Raw genomic sequence first — 13,527 nt, forward strand, 5'->3', positions numbered from 1 at the left:
GGGGGGGGGGGGGGAAGAGGGGGGAGCGGCCGCCCTGTGCGCGCGCGGCCGCGGCTCCCCCTCCGTCCCCCCTCACCCCCCCGCAAGCTCGCGGGCTGAGTCCGTGTTCCGGGCGGGCGCGGGCTCCAGGCCGGGATTTGGGCGCTCCCCGCCCGCCTCCCTCCGCCTTGCCCCCCCGCCCCTCCTCCCCCCGCCCGGCTCCCTCCCTCCCTCCCTCCTCCCCCTCCCTCCCGGCTCCCAACTCCAGCCCCTCTCTCTCGATCAGCCGCTCACTCTGTCTCAATATGTCTCAAGATGGCGGCCAATGTGGGATCGATGTTTCAATATTGGAAGCGCTTTGATTTACAGCAGCTGCAGGTCAGGCTCTCCCGCTCGCCGCACCGGCCGGGCCGCGCCGCCGGACCCCCCCCTCCCCTCGCTCCTTCCCTTCTCCGCCTTCCCTCGGGCCCGGCCTCCCCCTCCTCCTCCCGCTGCCGGCCCGCGCCGCCTAAAGGGAACCCCCCGCTCCGCCCGGCCGCGGCGCTCCGCTCCCTCCGCCCTCCCCCCTCGCCATTGATCACCGGCCCCATCGGAAATTGATCCTCTTTGTTCAATTCATCGATCAGCCCAAGATGGCGCCGGAGCCGGCGCTGCCGGGGCCGCCGCCGCTTCGTCCGCTCCGTCCCGGGCTGCTCTCTTCCCCGCTTCCCGTTCCCCCCGGGCGGCCGGGGCCGTGCGGAGCGGCCGGGGCGGCGGGCGGCGGTGCTGTTGCTGCCGGCCGCCGCTCCTCTTTTCCCTCTCCTGCCCGCTTCCCTCCCCACCCGCCTGCCCCTTCCCGCCGCCGCTTCCCCGCCGCCTTTTCTCGCCGGGAGCCGGGGAAAGTTTACCGAGTGCCGGGACTTTGTGTGGGGGCGCAGGCAGCCGGCCGGGCTCGGCGTGCAGGCGCGGCGCGGCGGGGGCTGGGGGCGCTGTGGTGCCGGCCAGGCGGGCGCTCCCCCGCCGCTGCCCGGCCGCCGCCTCGCCGCGGGGTGCCGGCCCTCCGCCGCTCGCGGGCAGGGGGCTCCGGCCGCCGCGCTGCCGCCGCCCGCTGGCACCGCGCCGAGGCGAGATGTTGGGGGCGAGACACCGGCAGCGGCGGCGGGGGGCGAGGGATGGAGCCGCGGAGGGGTCCTGCGGGGCGGGAAGGGGGCGAGCGCCTGGCCTGAGGAGGGCGGGGGCTGTGCGGGACGGTAGCGGCAGCGCCGTCCGGGTGGCCCCCGGAGCCGCCGCGGGTGACCAGTGAGGGGCCGGCAGAGCGCCGGAGCGTCCGGCCCGGCGGGGCATGGCATGGCATGGCCGGGCATCTCCCCGCGGCGGCGGCAGGAGGGCACGCTTACATAATTCACGGGCTCTTCGGCCTCTCCTCCCGCCCGGGATCTGACAGATGGGTGCGATACTGATGCTGCACTGTGCTGCTCATAACAGCACACAAGTCCTGTTTCCTCTCGGGGAAAGTCCTCGCAAACCGGCCTCCCTGCACCCCGCGGTTGCGTGCCCGTGGGACGCTGCAGACCCAGCACTTCGTGTTAATTGCTGGGGTCTAGATAAGGACAGGGCGGGCTGTGTGTGTGTTGGGGGGGGTGGTAGTGGTGTTGTCAAACGATGAATTGGTGCTGCTCCCGCCGCTGAACGGGATTGCAACATGCGTGTTTCTCCCAGTTGATTGGCGCAGGAAGGCGCTGCCCTGCCTCTCCAACCCCTCCGGTGCCTCCCGTTTAAATAAATTGGCTCGAAAGCCGGCGGCTGCCCACCCTGGCCCCCTCCGAGGCGGCTCGGCGGTGCCCGGCCGGACCCCGCGGCAGCCGGGGGCAGGTGCGCTGATGCCGGGCAGAGCCGCGGCCCCGCCGGAGGTGAGGGGCTGCGGGCGGGTAGGGGGCCGGGGTGCGGGACCCGGCGGGACACAGTGCCCTGCCCTGCCCTCCCCTCCCCTTGGTGGGGCTTGCGGAGGGCGAGCTAGCGGGAGCGATGCTAAACCACCCCAGCAACCCCAAAACGGGAAGTGCTGCGTAGGATTTGTAGAGGGAGGCTGGTCCCTTCTGACTTTCAGGTGCATTAGGAGGTGGGGTGAAGTAGCGTTTTGTTTAGGCTTTTCTTTCTTCTCCCTCCTTCACCCCCCTTTCCGTGTTTTATTGTTTCTTTTAAAAGCTTTGGATTAAGGTAGACTTGGCTGAACTTTGCTAACTTGAAAGGGTTCTTAATAGTGACCCAGAATACCTACAGGAATACAGAAAATGAGATCCAGATGTAGGATTGTATAAAATAAAATGGATTAAATTAAGATGTAGTTAAACAAGGTCTGACATCTTTAATTGTGGACTTTTGCTTTTGCCTCTGTGTCTGTGCGGTTGTACTTGCTTAGCATAGGGAAATAAACATTCCCAACATCGCTGCCGTGGTGTTACATTTAACGGGGGAGAAGTCTAAATATTTCCTATAAAAATAAAGCCTTCAGAAATGCTTATTGATTAAAACATATTACCCAGAAGTATCTATCATGTAAATTAAATTCTAAAATGTAATGAATGCAGCCGAATGGCGTTTTGATAGATTGTTCTATTCTGTTTTTTAGTAAAAAATAGCTCACTTTTATCATAATTTAATTTCTGTGCATTCGGTAAAACCTGATGTGGAGTACCACTGTGCAAACCTTAATCTCGTTTTGCAGACTTGGTGTGGCAGTGTGACTTCAACAGCTTGTAGGGTCTCCTTTGAAGCGCCCTGCTAACTTCAGGTTCTTTGACCAATATTCGTTACCTGCTTTTGAGGACTTGTGGTTCTCTCTACGTGTTGCGGATTGAGGCTGTTCACCGTGGGCAGGTTCGTCGGGCAGCCCTTGTACGGTGCAAAGTTTACTAACTCTGCACACAGTCTGTCTGTGGTGAGTCCTGGAGTGACCAGGGAGGTGGAGGCTCCTTCATCCATGTGCAGAATAGTTATTTGTTTCAAACCAGCTTTTTTTTTTTCCTCCTGTCCGCCCATCTGCATGAAGAGGTAATGTAATATTTACTCCCACTTGCAGATGAAGCAATATGCTATAAAAACTATCGTTACTGAGTATGAAGTCTTACAGAGCTGTCCGTGCCTCCCTCCCCCGTCATTCATTTGTACCAACGTATTTGGAGTGTGGAATTGGAGAAAATAAAAATGCTTTGCTCTGCACTTTCATTATCCTATTCCAGGACAAAAACCTGCAGGATTTGTGCTTAACACAGTTCCACCTGTGCCCTGTCAGCTCCAGCTCTTGTAGCTCTGGGTCTAGATGACTTTGAAGCTGTTGTTTTTCTGCTTGAGAAAGTTGTAAAGGGCTGGGACTGTGCAGTCCCGTGTCGCCGGCAGCAGAGCGACATGCGCCCTGTCTGCTCACAACTTCCTCTTCTGCTTTCTGTTAGAAGGTGGCGTTTAACTGTTGATGAGCTTCGACCTGCCTTGTAATATTAAGCAGCAGATTTCTCCAGATTGTATCAATATTAATTAAAAACAGAGCCAGGAACACTTTAGGGTCTGACTTTTTAAATTCTTTATTTCCTTTCACTAAATAACCTCTTGTTTATAGGAAGAGAGATTTCAAGAGTTGGAGGCAGGGTTAAATAATTCAGAACTTGGACTAAAGAACAAAAAGGTCTGTTCACAAATGGAATACGAGATGCAAAACCGGCAGTTTCCTACAAGTATCAAACGTGGCTCCTCACTTGAGACACACCTGAAAGTCATGCAGCTGAACACTTAACCCTTTTCTCTGGGAAAGGCTGGTTATATTTCCTAAAGAAACCGTGGAATTAGTATGGTGTTTCTGCGTCAGTTTGCTGTGTGGTTGAAGGTGGACCTGTGTTTGATAACTAATGGTGATGGAGTTGCAGTGCATAGAGGAGCCAGGTCCTTGCAAACAGTGAATATTGTGGCAGTAAATGCAGATTAAATCACCAGAGAAGTGTTGTTGCCCTGGAGTTAAAACTGCATCTCCTGTTTGGAAGCAATTGTGTGATCTGAATTGGGTTGATGTTTGGCAGCGTGAAGTTAACCTGTTGTTGTGTGGTCCTGTTTCAAGTTTGTAGTTCCTGGTGTCACTATCGCCTTCACCATAAAAACAGCCTTCAGCTGGAGAGCAGGAAAATAAGCATCATGTTCCCAAGACACGCAGTCCTCCTTAAGTTCTCGCTTAATATTCCTGAGTATCTGTTCATATATATCTCTGTCAGAGAAGCCAGTTGGTCCTGCAGTATCTTTTTGACCAGCGGTGTTGTATGAGTAAGTCTAGCTTGAGTCTCAGATCTAAGCTGAATCTGGAGGATGAATGGAAGAAGTTAATGTCATTTGAAAACTTAAACTATTGCTTGAGATATTGGAGCAATATAACACGTTTCAAAATGTCATCATAGCTTCTGAGGACAGGCACACATAGTGGTGAAGAGTACAGTTTCTTACTGCTGTTGAGCAGGACAGCATAATCTGTTAACATCAATGTAGGGAACGAAAATCTACAGCTAGATCTTGCTCACACGCTTCTGGCTTTTAACATCTCATCCTGGTATTGCATCATGTATGATTAAAGTAAGGATGGAGTATTAGTTCTATGCGTGCTGTGACTAATTGTTTAAGGTAAACCATTATAAAATCTGTAACAGATTCTGGAAAAAGCAAGTGGTAATGAGGAGCTTTTAAATGCTGAATTGCTTCTGTTATTGAATTAGAAACAGGTGGAGTTGTTGGCATCTTTTAGTTGGATCTGATTGCACCACAGCACAAGCTGATCTGCTTTAAGTGAAGAAGTTAACATGCTTCCTCAGAAGTGGAATTAGCGAGTGCATCTTAGTGTGTAGTTTTGTTTATCTCTGCAGCTTACTGTAGAACTTCTAGTTTCTATCCTGAAAATAGACAGCGCTTTGCTATTTGTAATGGTAGTTTAATGTTCATCCTGAGTCTCTTGCTACTGTAAACATGTTTCTGTTCCCCTCTACCTGATCAGTGATGTGTAGTGGAAGCAGCTTGGTAGTTCTGCAGGAGAATGCAATACAGGAAACTGGGAGAGATGTAAAAGCCATGGCACTGCTGCTTGTATACTTTGATAGCTGTCATTGCTTCCCTGCAGCAGGAAGGCTTTGGCTTTTTGCGGTGGCCAGGGTGGTGTCCCTGAATGTCCAACACGCAATGACGTACTGGAAGAAAGGCCCTTGATGTATTTCTGGCTGGAAAAATTGTCTTTCTTAGGATTCCTTGAGTTCAGTTCCTTGAGTTCTGTTCCTTGGAAAGACATTTTGAAAGCTTTTCGAGCCCTCTCCTGTTCTTCAGATGAAATAATGCCCACCTGAAACATGGCAGAGTTAGTGTGTGTTTCAGCCACTCTGCTCCTTTGCCAACTTTGTGGTTAATTGGATAATGTATTGAGAAATGCAGTAGTGAGGATTTTGGAATATAGTCATGGTTGGGATCTTTCTGAAAGAAGATTGCACTATTTGGCTGTCTATAACAATACCAAATAAGTAATGGATGAAACATTTGCTATAGGAGAAATTACATGCAGTCTGAAATACCAGTGAACAATTATTCTTTATTTGCAAGCTGGTTTGTAATGCAAAAAGTAAATGTAGAAAAATGCGTTATCCAGAGTTTCATTTTGATCACATTGAGGCTGAAAATAAAGGCAGTTTTATTTGTTGGTTAGAGTGCGTGTATGGATGTTTAGTATTTTTTAAGGCACCACGCAGGCAATGCTCATTGATTTGTGGTCTTTTTTATGTAAGCAGAGTAGTAAGTTCCCATCTTGTATATTCAGGTTTCCCTTGCACATGTTCTCTACATTTTGTTCTTTGCCTTATCTTAGTGCTTGGTTGTTTCCCATATACTTCATGTTGAAAATACAATGTTTTCCATATTGAGAATACAGTGGCAGTGTTGCAGGAGGAAGATGTGAAGCTGAGAAGGAGAAAGCTGGAATGGGATAGTTGGCAGAGGACAAGGAGTCTAGGGCGAAGAGATTTGTACAAGAGTGCTCACAAATGAGTTCTACACCTCACCTACCTTCCCATCAGGAAAGATGAGAGAAACTTAGACCTCATGAGCAGATAAGATAAATCCTACTCATTTTGTGGAATACATGTTCTCAGCTTGGTTTTGTTGTCTCTGGTTTGACAAGGCAAGTAAGTTTGTCATTTCTGCTTTTATTGTTAGCTATAATGAAGAAAATAGTGTTTTACATGTTGCTTGGGGTGTGAAAAACATCCAGACAAATAGCTGGATGTTAACAACGTGAAGTTCTTACACAAGAGTAAACACAGAAGTCTGAAGATGTTGGTGTAGGTTGCTGGATATGACAGTGGTTGTCCCTGTTGTCAAACAGTACTTGAATTTCTGGGAAAGCAGCAGGCATAAAGAATCCACCACAGCTCCCTGATCATGCTCCTGTTTTGACTCTGGCATATAGAGCCGTTCTTACTGTGCTGTCACTTGGTCACTTCAGTGACTTGGCAGAGTTAAGTATTTAGCATGAGTAAACTTATTTCTTGGTGTGAATGTGCGGAAGCCAGGAGATGGCCTGATGGCTCTTGTGCAGATGTGTTAAAGCAGGTGTAGGTTTGAAGTTGGAGCCTTTCATACTAATGTTGTCTAAAGGCTTTTTGCCTCGCTGGCAGTTCCCTTGCTTCCTTGCCTTGCAATAATTTAATGCCTTTGTCGACAGTTGGTGTAATAAGGAAGTTTCTGTGAGGGCTGGAGTTGTGGTGTTGTTTCATTGGGTGGTTATTGCCTGCCTCCTGGTTGGGCTCATGGACCTGCAGTGGTCTGCTCTGGGAAAGCACAGGTAAAAGAATACCCTTTGAAAAGCTCAAAAGCAGATGCACAGAAATATTTAAGCTGCTGTATTTAGATGCTTTAGATTCCCCTGTATCTTTGTGTTTCTGGCTGTGAGCTTTTTAAGGCACATGAGGACGAAGGCCGTGACCATTTCTGGGGCTTTTTCACAGGTGTTCATATATTGGAGCTGAGCAGATCCCGTTCTTACAGTCTTTTGTGTGGAAGCATACCTTAGTAGGTGAGCAGGCTTGAACATAACAGCATCTGGTAGTGCCAGTACAAATTTTCTGAGTGACAGGAGAATTTAGGCTAAAGTATTGCTGAACAGCTGGACTGATTTCACAGTGGAGCCAGACCCTTTATTTTGCTGAATCCAGTCATCCTGTGCTTGGCTAGTGGTCAGGTGAGCCCAGCGTGCATTGCACAAGAGTATGCAGGTGAGACCAACCTGTGGTCTAATTCCTGCTACCATTTTATGGTATCCCCTGGGCTATGGAGGTAGGTGGTCCTGAGCTGCTGTGTTACCATGTTGTGTGGGATTGCTTCTGTGGGTTTGGGCGTGTGTGCGTACAAGGAGCCTGAGTCACTTCTGATGCTTATGTTGTAGAGGTCTTTCCTTGCTGAGAAATGTTGGCTTCTGCGTGTGGTTCACATTTGACAAGCTGAGGACAGTAACATTGCAAGGAAATAAAAATAAAAGCAAGTGGAGCGGGGGAAATGACAGTGTTTAAAGTACTGGGTGGGCTGGAGGGAAGTGGTGAAGAAAGGAAGGAGTTAAGGAGTGAGCTTAAGTCTAGGACTTGGAAATGAAACTCTTCTTGCAGTGCAGTTGGGAGAAGAGCAGACCTTATTATAGAATTTACATAAATATTTGCCAGTGCGGCTGGGCAGAATGGAGGCTCTCCCAGCAAGTGCATTCACTGACTGTGTAAAAGGATGGCCTGGAGTTTACTACCAAGCTCTTCTTGGGGAAACATGCTGAGAAGATTTGTGCAAGAGATGCCAGGGTGATGGTATAACTTCAGGGTACACTGACAGATATTGGATGTTGCTCTGTAACAAACAGGGTTTATGTTCCTGGTAGTTTTTTAACCACTTGGATGATATTTTAAGTTATTATGAGTAGAAGAAGCATTCTTATTGTTAAGGGCAATTTAATAGCTTTTGACTTGTATTTTAAAAAATGAAGACTGAGACTAGCAATATCCTAGATGGATATGCTAGTCTGAATATAATATGCTATGCTGTGCATGGAAATGTTCTATCTTATTCCTACAGAAACCAAAACTGCAGAGGTAAAAGGTAGTGCTGCAGATGATGAAATGTAGTGGAGGTTGGATGAGTTAAGTCTTTCTCCTTCTGCTCTCTCTGGCATCTCTGCTAGGTATTTGGGGTTGCATGTGTCGCTGATCCAGTCTTTTCAGGAAAACCATGAGATTTCTCTTACCCAAGTGGTAAGCTTCAGCTGGTATGCATCAGCCCATCAGAAATCTATTCACTGAATACTTACTTAGGGAGATAATGCTTAGGGGGACTGGTACTAACATACAAAGCTTTATTTGGTTCAGACTCAGTCTGAGCAATAGTCACTAGTAGTTGTGACTCTGGAATAAGTGAGGAGTTTTGTTCTTGCTGTTAGCAGGGAATGTGTGCCTGTTCTGGGTTCTGCTGTGGATCATGCTCCAGCATCTGAGCATGACACTCTGCCTCTGTTGGTTTACTTGTCCGTCTGGAAAACATTGATAATGGTTCTGACCCCTCTTTGAGACTACTTTGAGATACAGCATTGTGAGTTAGCACTTACTATTCCTCTTTGCTGCTACTTTGTTCTGGATAAGTAAGATTTAGTTGTTCCATTTTCTGCACCTTCCTTAGCTTTCTTTTAAAATGGATTAAGCAGAGCATATACTGCTGTTGATTTGTAGGTACTTTTCAGGCTTGTTGCTGGAAGCGATGTCTGTAGAAACTAATATAGAAATGATAAAAAATATATTACTTATAGAAAAAAGAACTGAGTAGCTGGGTGTCCTGAAAGAATACTGTTGATGGTTGGTACGAAATCACTGAAGAAGATGTTTCCTGCAAAGGGTTATGAACTTCAAATCTGGAGTTACTCATACGTACACATACTCTCACTTTAAAACATCCCTCCATGTTCTTTGGTATACTGTTGGAAGGCAAGATACGCAATTTATCAAGTTTCTCTTCAGGTTTCTCTGAGCATTAAGGGCTACTTAAAATTTACATTATAGGCACCCAGTGCTATTCAGGTTGAATTGAATATTCAACAGTTTGTGGTTGCATGGTTTAAAACTGCAGTCCTCAGCTGGCTGCAGTGTGGGTTTGAAACAGCTCTCTGTGTCAGAGAGACAGGCCAGCCCTTGCCAGCTTGGGAGAGGGAGAATCTGCAGTTGCTACCAGGGCTTCTCTCCAAGCCCCCCGCCGGTGGTTGTAGGGGCTGTGAATGGCAGCATGTGAGTGCCTCAAATGGCAAGAGAGGGATATGTGAAGCACAGTTTCTGTCTAAGGTGGTATCTGAAGGCCGAAGTTCGTCATTCACCAAGGACATATGATGGGGTACTTTGGAGCTTTTTCTTACAGCAACTTTATCTTTTATGCAAATTGTTCAGGTTTTGTAGTCTAAGTATTGATATGCTGCTAAGGCTGTCAGCGCGGTTGGAGGTTATGCTTTAGATGTCTACTTGTGCCATCAGGAATATTGATCTCCTATTCATTTCACATGCATTTGCTTCCTGAATAGTTATGAGGCTGGAGAGGTGCTGTGCTCCGCTGCTGTGAGCAGGTCTTGCGTGCTCAGCTCAGTGAACTTTGCAAAGGTGAGTAAGCTTTATCCCTGTTTAGCACAGCACAGGGTCTGACCCAGTGAGCGTTGTCACATGTGCTTCCTTTTTAACACATGCGTAGTTGTTGTCTTCTGACTGACTTTGGGTGGGAAGGTGCTGCCTTTTCTAACCCAGCCCCAACTTGTGAGTAGGGAGGAATCTCTCCATACTAGTTTAGTGGCTTCTCAGTCTCTTCCTTTTATCTCATGTTTCTAATCAACTTAATTCTTGTTTCATTGATGTGAAATACAAATGTTGTCAGAATTGCTCAATAAAATTTATACTCATGTTTTGTCTGTAATTATTTTTCATTTTATTTTTATTGGCTGTTTACACATTTTATTGCATGTGCATGTCAAAGTAAATTTGTATCATGTTATCACTTAAAGATGTTTGCTTCATTTTCAGGCATAAATAAAATGTGCGCTTTGTCTTAGCTGAAATATGATGATGTTAATTTTGTCAGCAATCCACAGATAATTCTGTCGCAACTTTGGTGGTGTATGTTAATATTGATAGCACTCAGCTTTGGTTTGGTATGTCTGGTATGAGCGTAGCTGCTCTTCTGATACTAATTGTGGAGATGGGATAATATTAAACATTTAAAGACAAGGAGCCAGTAGTCCTGCAATTGATTTTCTGTGGAAAGACCTCTGTGAGGAGTTGCTCACACGACTGTAACCTGAGTTTCTTTTGCGTGAGTGCAAGAAGCGTTTCATATGGTTAAAAAATAAGAAAGAAAAAAAGCTGTACTTACACCAGTTACTCCTCCCTTCCCTTCTTCAGGCTCTGTCCTGTCTCTTTCAGGAGCTCTGGTTTTCTTTTGCTTATAGGTTCTGCATGTTCTTGCTGGCAAGGAGTCTTGCTATTTAAGTTCTTTGAATGTTGGAAAAGGGCAGTTTGCTAATGCTGTGTCTTCAGCTCATCTCTCTGTTGCTCTTCACAACACCCGGCCCGTTTTCTTAAGCAGATACACTTTACACTCAATTCCTGCTTGAACTCAGAGTATCTTTTTTTCTTTCATTCCTTCCAAAAGTGAGCTGATACTTGCTGCTTTGTAGGGGTGAACTCAGGGGGCTGCTGTGCTCTTGCTTCACAGGATGCAAGAAGCGTTAGGTGCGTGGTGAAGCAGACAGTAAGGAGGGAGGAATCTGTCTAGGAGAAGTTATTTTGCATACTTTCCTAAGAAGGCTTTTCTGGTGTGAGTCTTCATCCTGCCAGACTGTGGGTTACTGCCCTCCGTGTTACTGATGGTCCTTAACCCCTGCAGCTCTGTGGAGTACTTCCCTGGTTTAGATCAGGATTTGAATCAAATTAAATGGTCTTACAAAGTCATGCTCTTAGTTTTATGTAGAAAACATGGTTTGCTGTTCCCATGCTAGTGAGGAGGAGCTGGTTTCAGGCTTTTAATGTATGTGTAGGCAGAGCTTTGGTCAGCCCCATGACTGGAAAGTTGTATTGTAAAGCTGCTTTCTTCTCTGCAACTCTTGATACTCATTTCTGAGTCCTTTGCTGTGCTCCACCAGCTTGTGAAACTAGAACTGTGTGCTTCTTTTGTTGGGGTGATATGTTACATAGAGCACAAGTGATTAAAACAGCTCACACACTGTGCTGAGACTAGCTTGCTTGAGGTAATAAATGAAATCTGTTAGCATCTGAGATGTCCTGGCATATCCTGAGAATAGTTAGATCTTTAATGTGCCAAGCTAAGTAAAACTTGATTAATGTCACTATCTGGGATTTTCTGTCCTGTAAACAGGACTTGAAGTCTAAAATTGGAACTGTGAAAACCTACTTTAACTAGGATTAGAAGAAGAACTTAGTAGTTGAGATTGTTTTCAGAATCTTAGAAGGTGGTCACTGTGCCCCAGAGCTGTTGTATGTGCCATCTTTTTGAAAATGAACTTTAATGGAAGGGCTAAAAGTTTGTTAGGGACTGCAGCATGCTCTGCTTGGTCATTCAGTGCTGTCTCTCCCAGTGTTGTGAAAGGTGCTTTCTGTGCTTGGTGGCTGCCTGCTATGCCAGAGGTTGTTATGTCTCCGGTCTCATGTATCTGGAACTTCTGATACCCTTTAGGAACCTCGCTAGTGCAAGGGGATGGTAGGCAGGCACTCTGTATTAGAGGCTTCCTTCTGGAGCACATGAGCAATTGTGGAAGCTCCTGACACCGGGAAATGTTGGATAGATGTGTAATTTTTCATTTTCTAGGTGAACTCTGGTTTTGTACAGATAGATCAAATGGAAGTTGGTAAACTGGGAGGCATGCCTGCTTTGAAAAAACACACCTCCTGCTGTCTGGGGCATTCATTGCTCTTGTTCGCTTCTAGATATGTCATGGCAAAATGCAGCCATATATCTTAGTGTTTTTACTCCCTATTTATTTGCTATAATCATTTTGCCAGCCAATTGTGAAGCTAATTTCAGTGGTAAGAAATGTTCACTCTTTAGCTAGCTTTCTTTTTTAGAGAAGTTGTTGGTTGGCAGCAGCCTCTGTACAGCTTCTTGATTGTCATCCCTTCATTATAAATTTACTTTCTAAATGCTGACTTAAAGCCTGTCACATTGTTTGTTTAACTGTCAGTTACTAGTTTGGAGACCTAATAAAAGCCTCTCAGATCTTCCTGTGGAATTAGGCCATCCTTTACCACCCCAGTGACTGAAGTAAAACAACTGTAATAGTATCTTTCAGTGTCTATCCCATTTTTGCTGAAACCCTGCTTAGGGTGCCTTCTGACACTTTATCCTCACCTTGACAGTAGTTATTTCTCTGGCAAAAGGTCACTGTGATGTTTTAATTGGATTTTTCAGCTGATAGGAATATAAAAATACAAGTTTATTAATAGAGTAGCTGTGATCTTGAAGGATTCCAAAGCATTTGCTGCATTGCGTGTACAGGAACGGTTTAGTTTTCCTGTTCATTCGGGAATAATCAGTTTTGTCGTGGAACAGGGAAGCTGGATGTTCTACCTAGCAGGTCAGGAAGAGTGAGGAGCACATCAGTGCGAGAAGGGAGAAAATCTGGGATGGCAGAATCTCATTCCCCACCTGGAGTTTCCCCAGGATACAGAATCAAACTGTGCTACCAGTGAAGGTGCCAAAGGACCTTTCACAAGTTGTTTTGGTTTTGGTTTTCATCTGAAATCTTTGAAAAAGGTCATGGGCAAGAGACAATTAAGAGAAACACTTAACTGACCTTGTTAGTGTATTTTTGTGGAATTACTGTGCTTTACAGTTATTGCTGCTTTACACAGATGGTTATTGCTGGTTTCCATCTGTTCGTTAAGGGGAAGTAAAGACAAAACCCGGCAGCCTTAACTGGGTTTTTAACCAGAACTTTTAGGTTTTATTTCGTCTTTGACCACGTTGGGTTAATCTGTCGGGTTAAGTGCACTGGGGTTTCAAGGAAAAGAGATCAAAGTGGGAGCATGTCTGCACAGTATGGGTCAGGATAGCAGTTTCCTGTGTTTCGGGCACCCTTTTCTTTGAACAGTCCTCAGGTATGTAGCACGATATCACCCTGGCAGATGGCCAGGCCAAGGGAAAGACTCTGCCCAAGACTGACATTGTGGAAACCACTTAAGCCATGCGCTCCAAAAGAGAGGAGCAGAAAAGATCCTTCAGCTTGTATTGCTGCTTATTTCCAGTTTAAACCATAGTGCTCCCAGTGTGAATGACTTGACTTTGCCCCAGAAGAGTTTTCCCTGGTTTTGCTAAAATGTGCTCCTTTACACTATTGCACTGGTTAAAAACTTGAAGGTCTGTCAAGGCTTGCAGTTGTGGGAGCTTCCTGCTGGCTCCGATATAGCTGAGCCGACATCAGATTTAGTCTTTAAGCCCTCGTAGCAATCTTCTGTGCCTCAATTTCTGAAGAACAGTGGG

General features: G+C 46.5%; 1 protein-coding gene across 4 annotated transcripts in view; it reads left to right on the top strand.

Annotated features, from left to right (window-relative positions):
- The first annotated feature begins 255 nt into the window (after nt 1–255).
- CUX1 (cut like homeobox 1) overlaps nt 256–13,527 on the top strand; it is a 269,114-nt gene continuing 255,842 nt past the window's right edge. For all 4 annotated transcript variants that reach the window (XM_080630203.1, XM_080630200.1, XM_080630201.1 and 1 more), the window contains exon 1: nt 256–357. In XM_080630203.1, the coding sequence (XP_080486329.1) occupies nt 295–357 (63 nt within the window). In that variant the 5' untranslated portion in view covers nt 256–294. The remainder of the gene's footprint in view (nt 358–13,527) is intronic.

This window comes from Psittacula echo, assembly GCF_963264785.1.
Source record: "Psittacula echo genome assembly, chromosome: 15".
NCBI lineage: Eukaryota > Metazoa > Chordata > Aves > Psittaciformes > Psittacidae > Psittacula > Psittacula echo.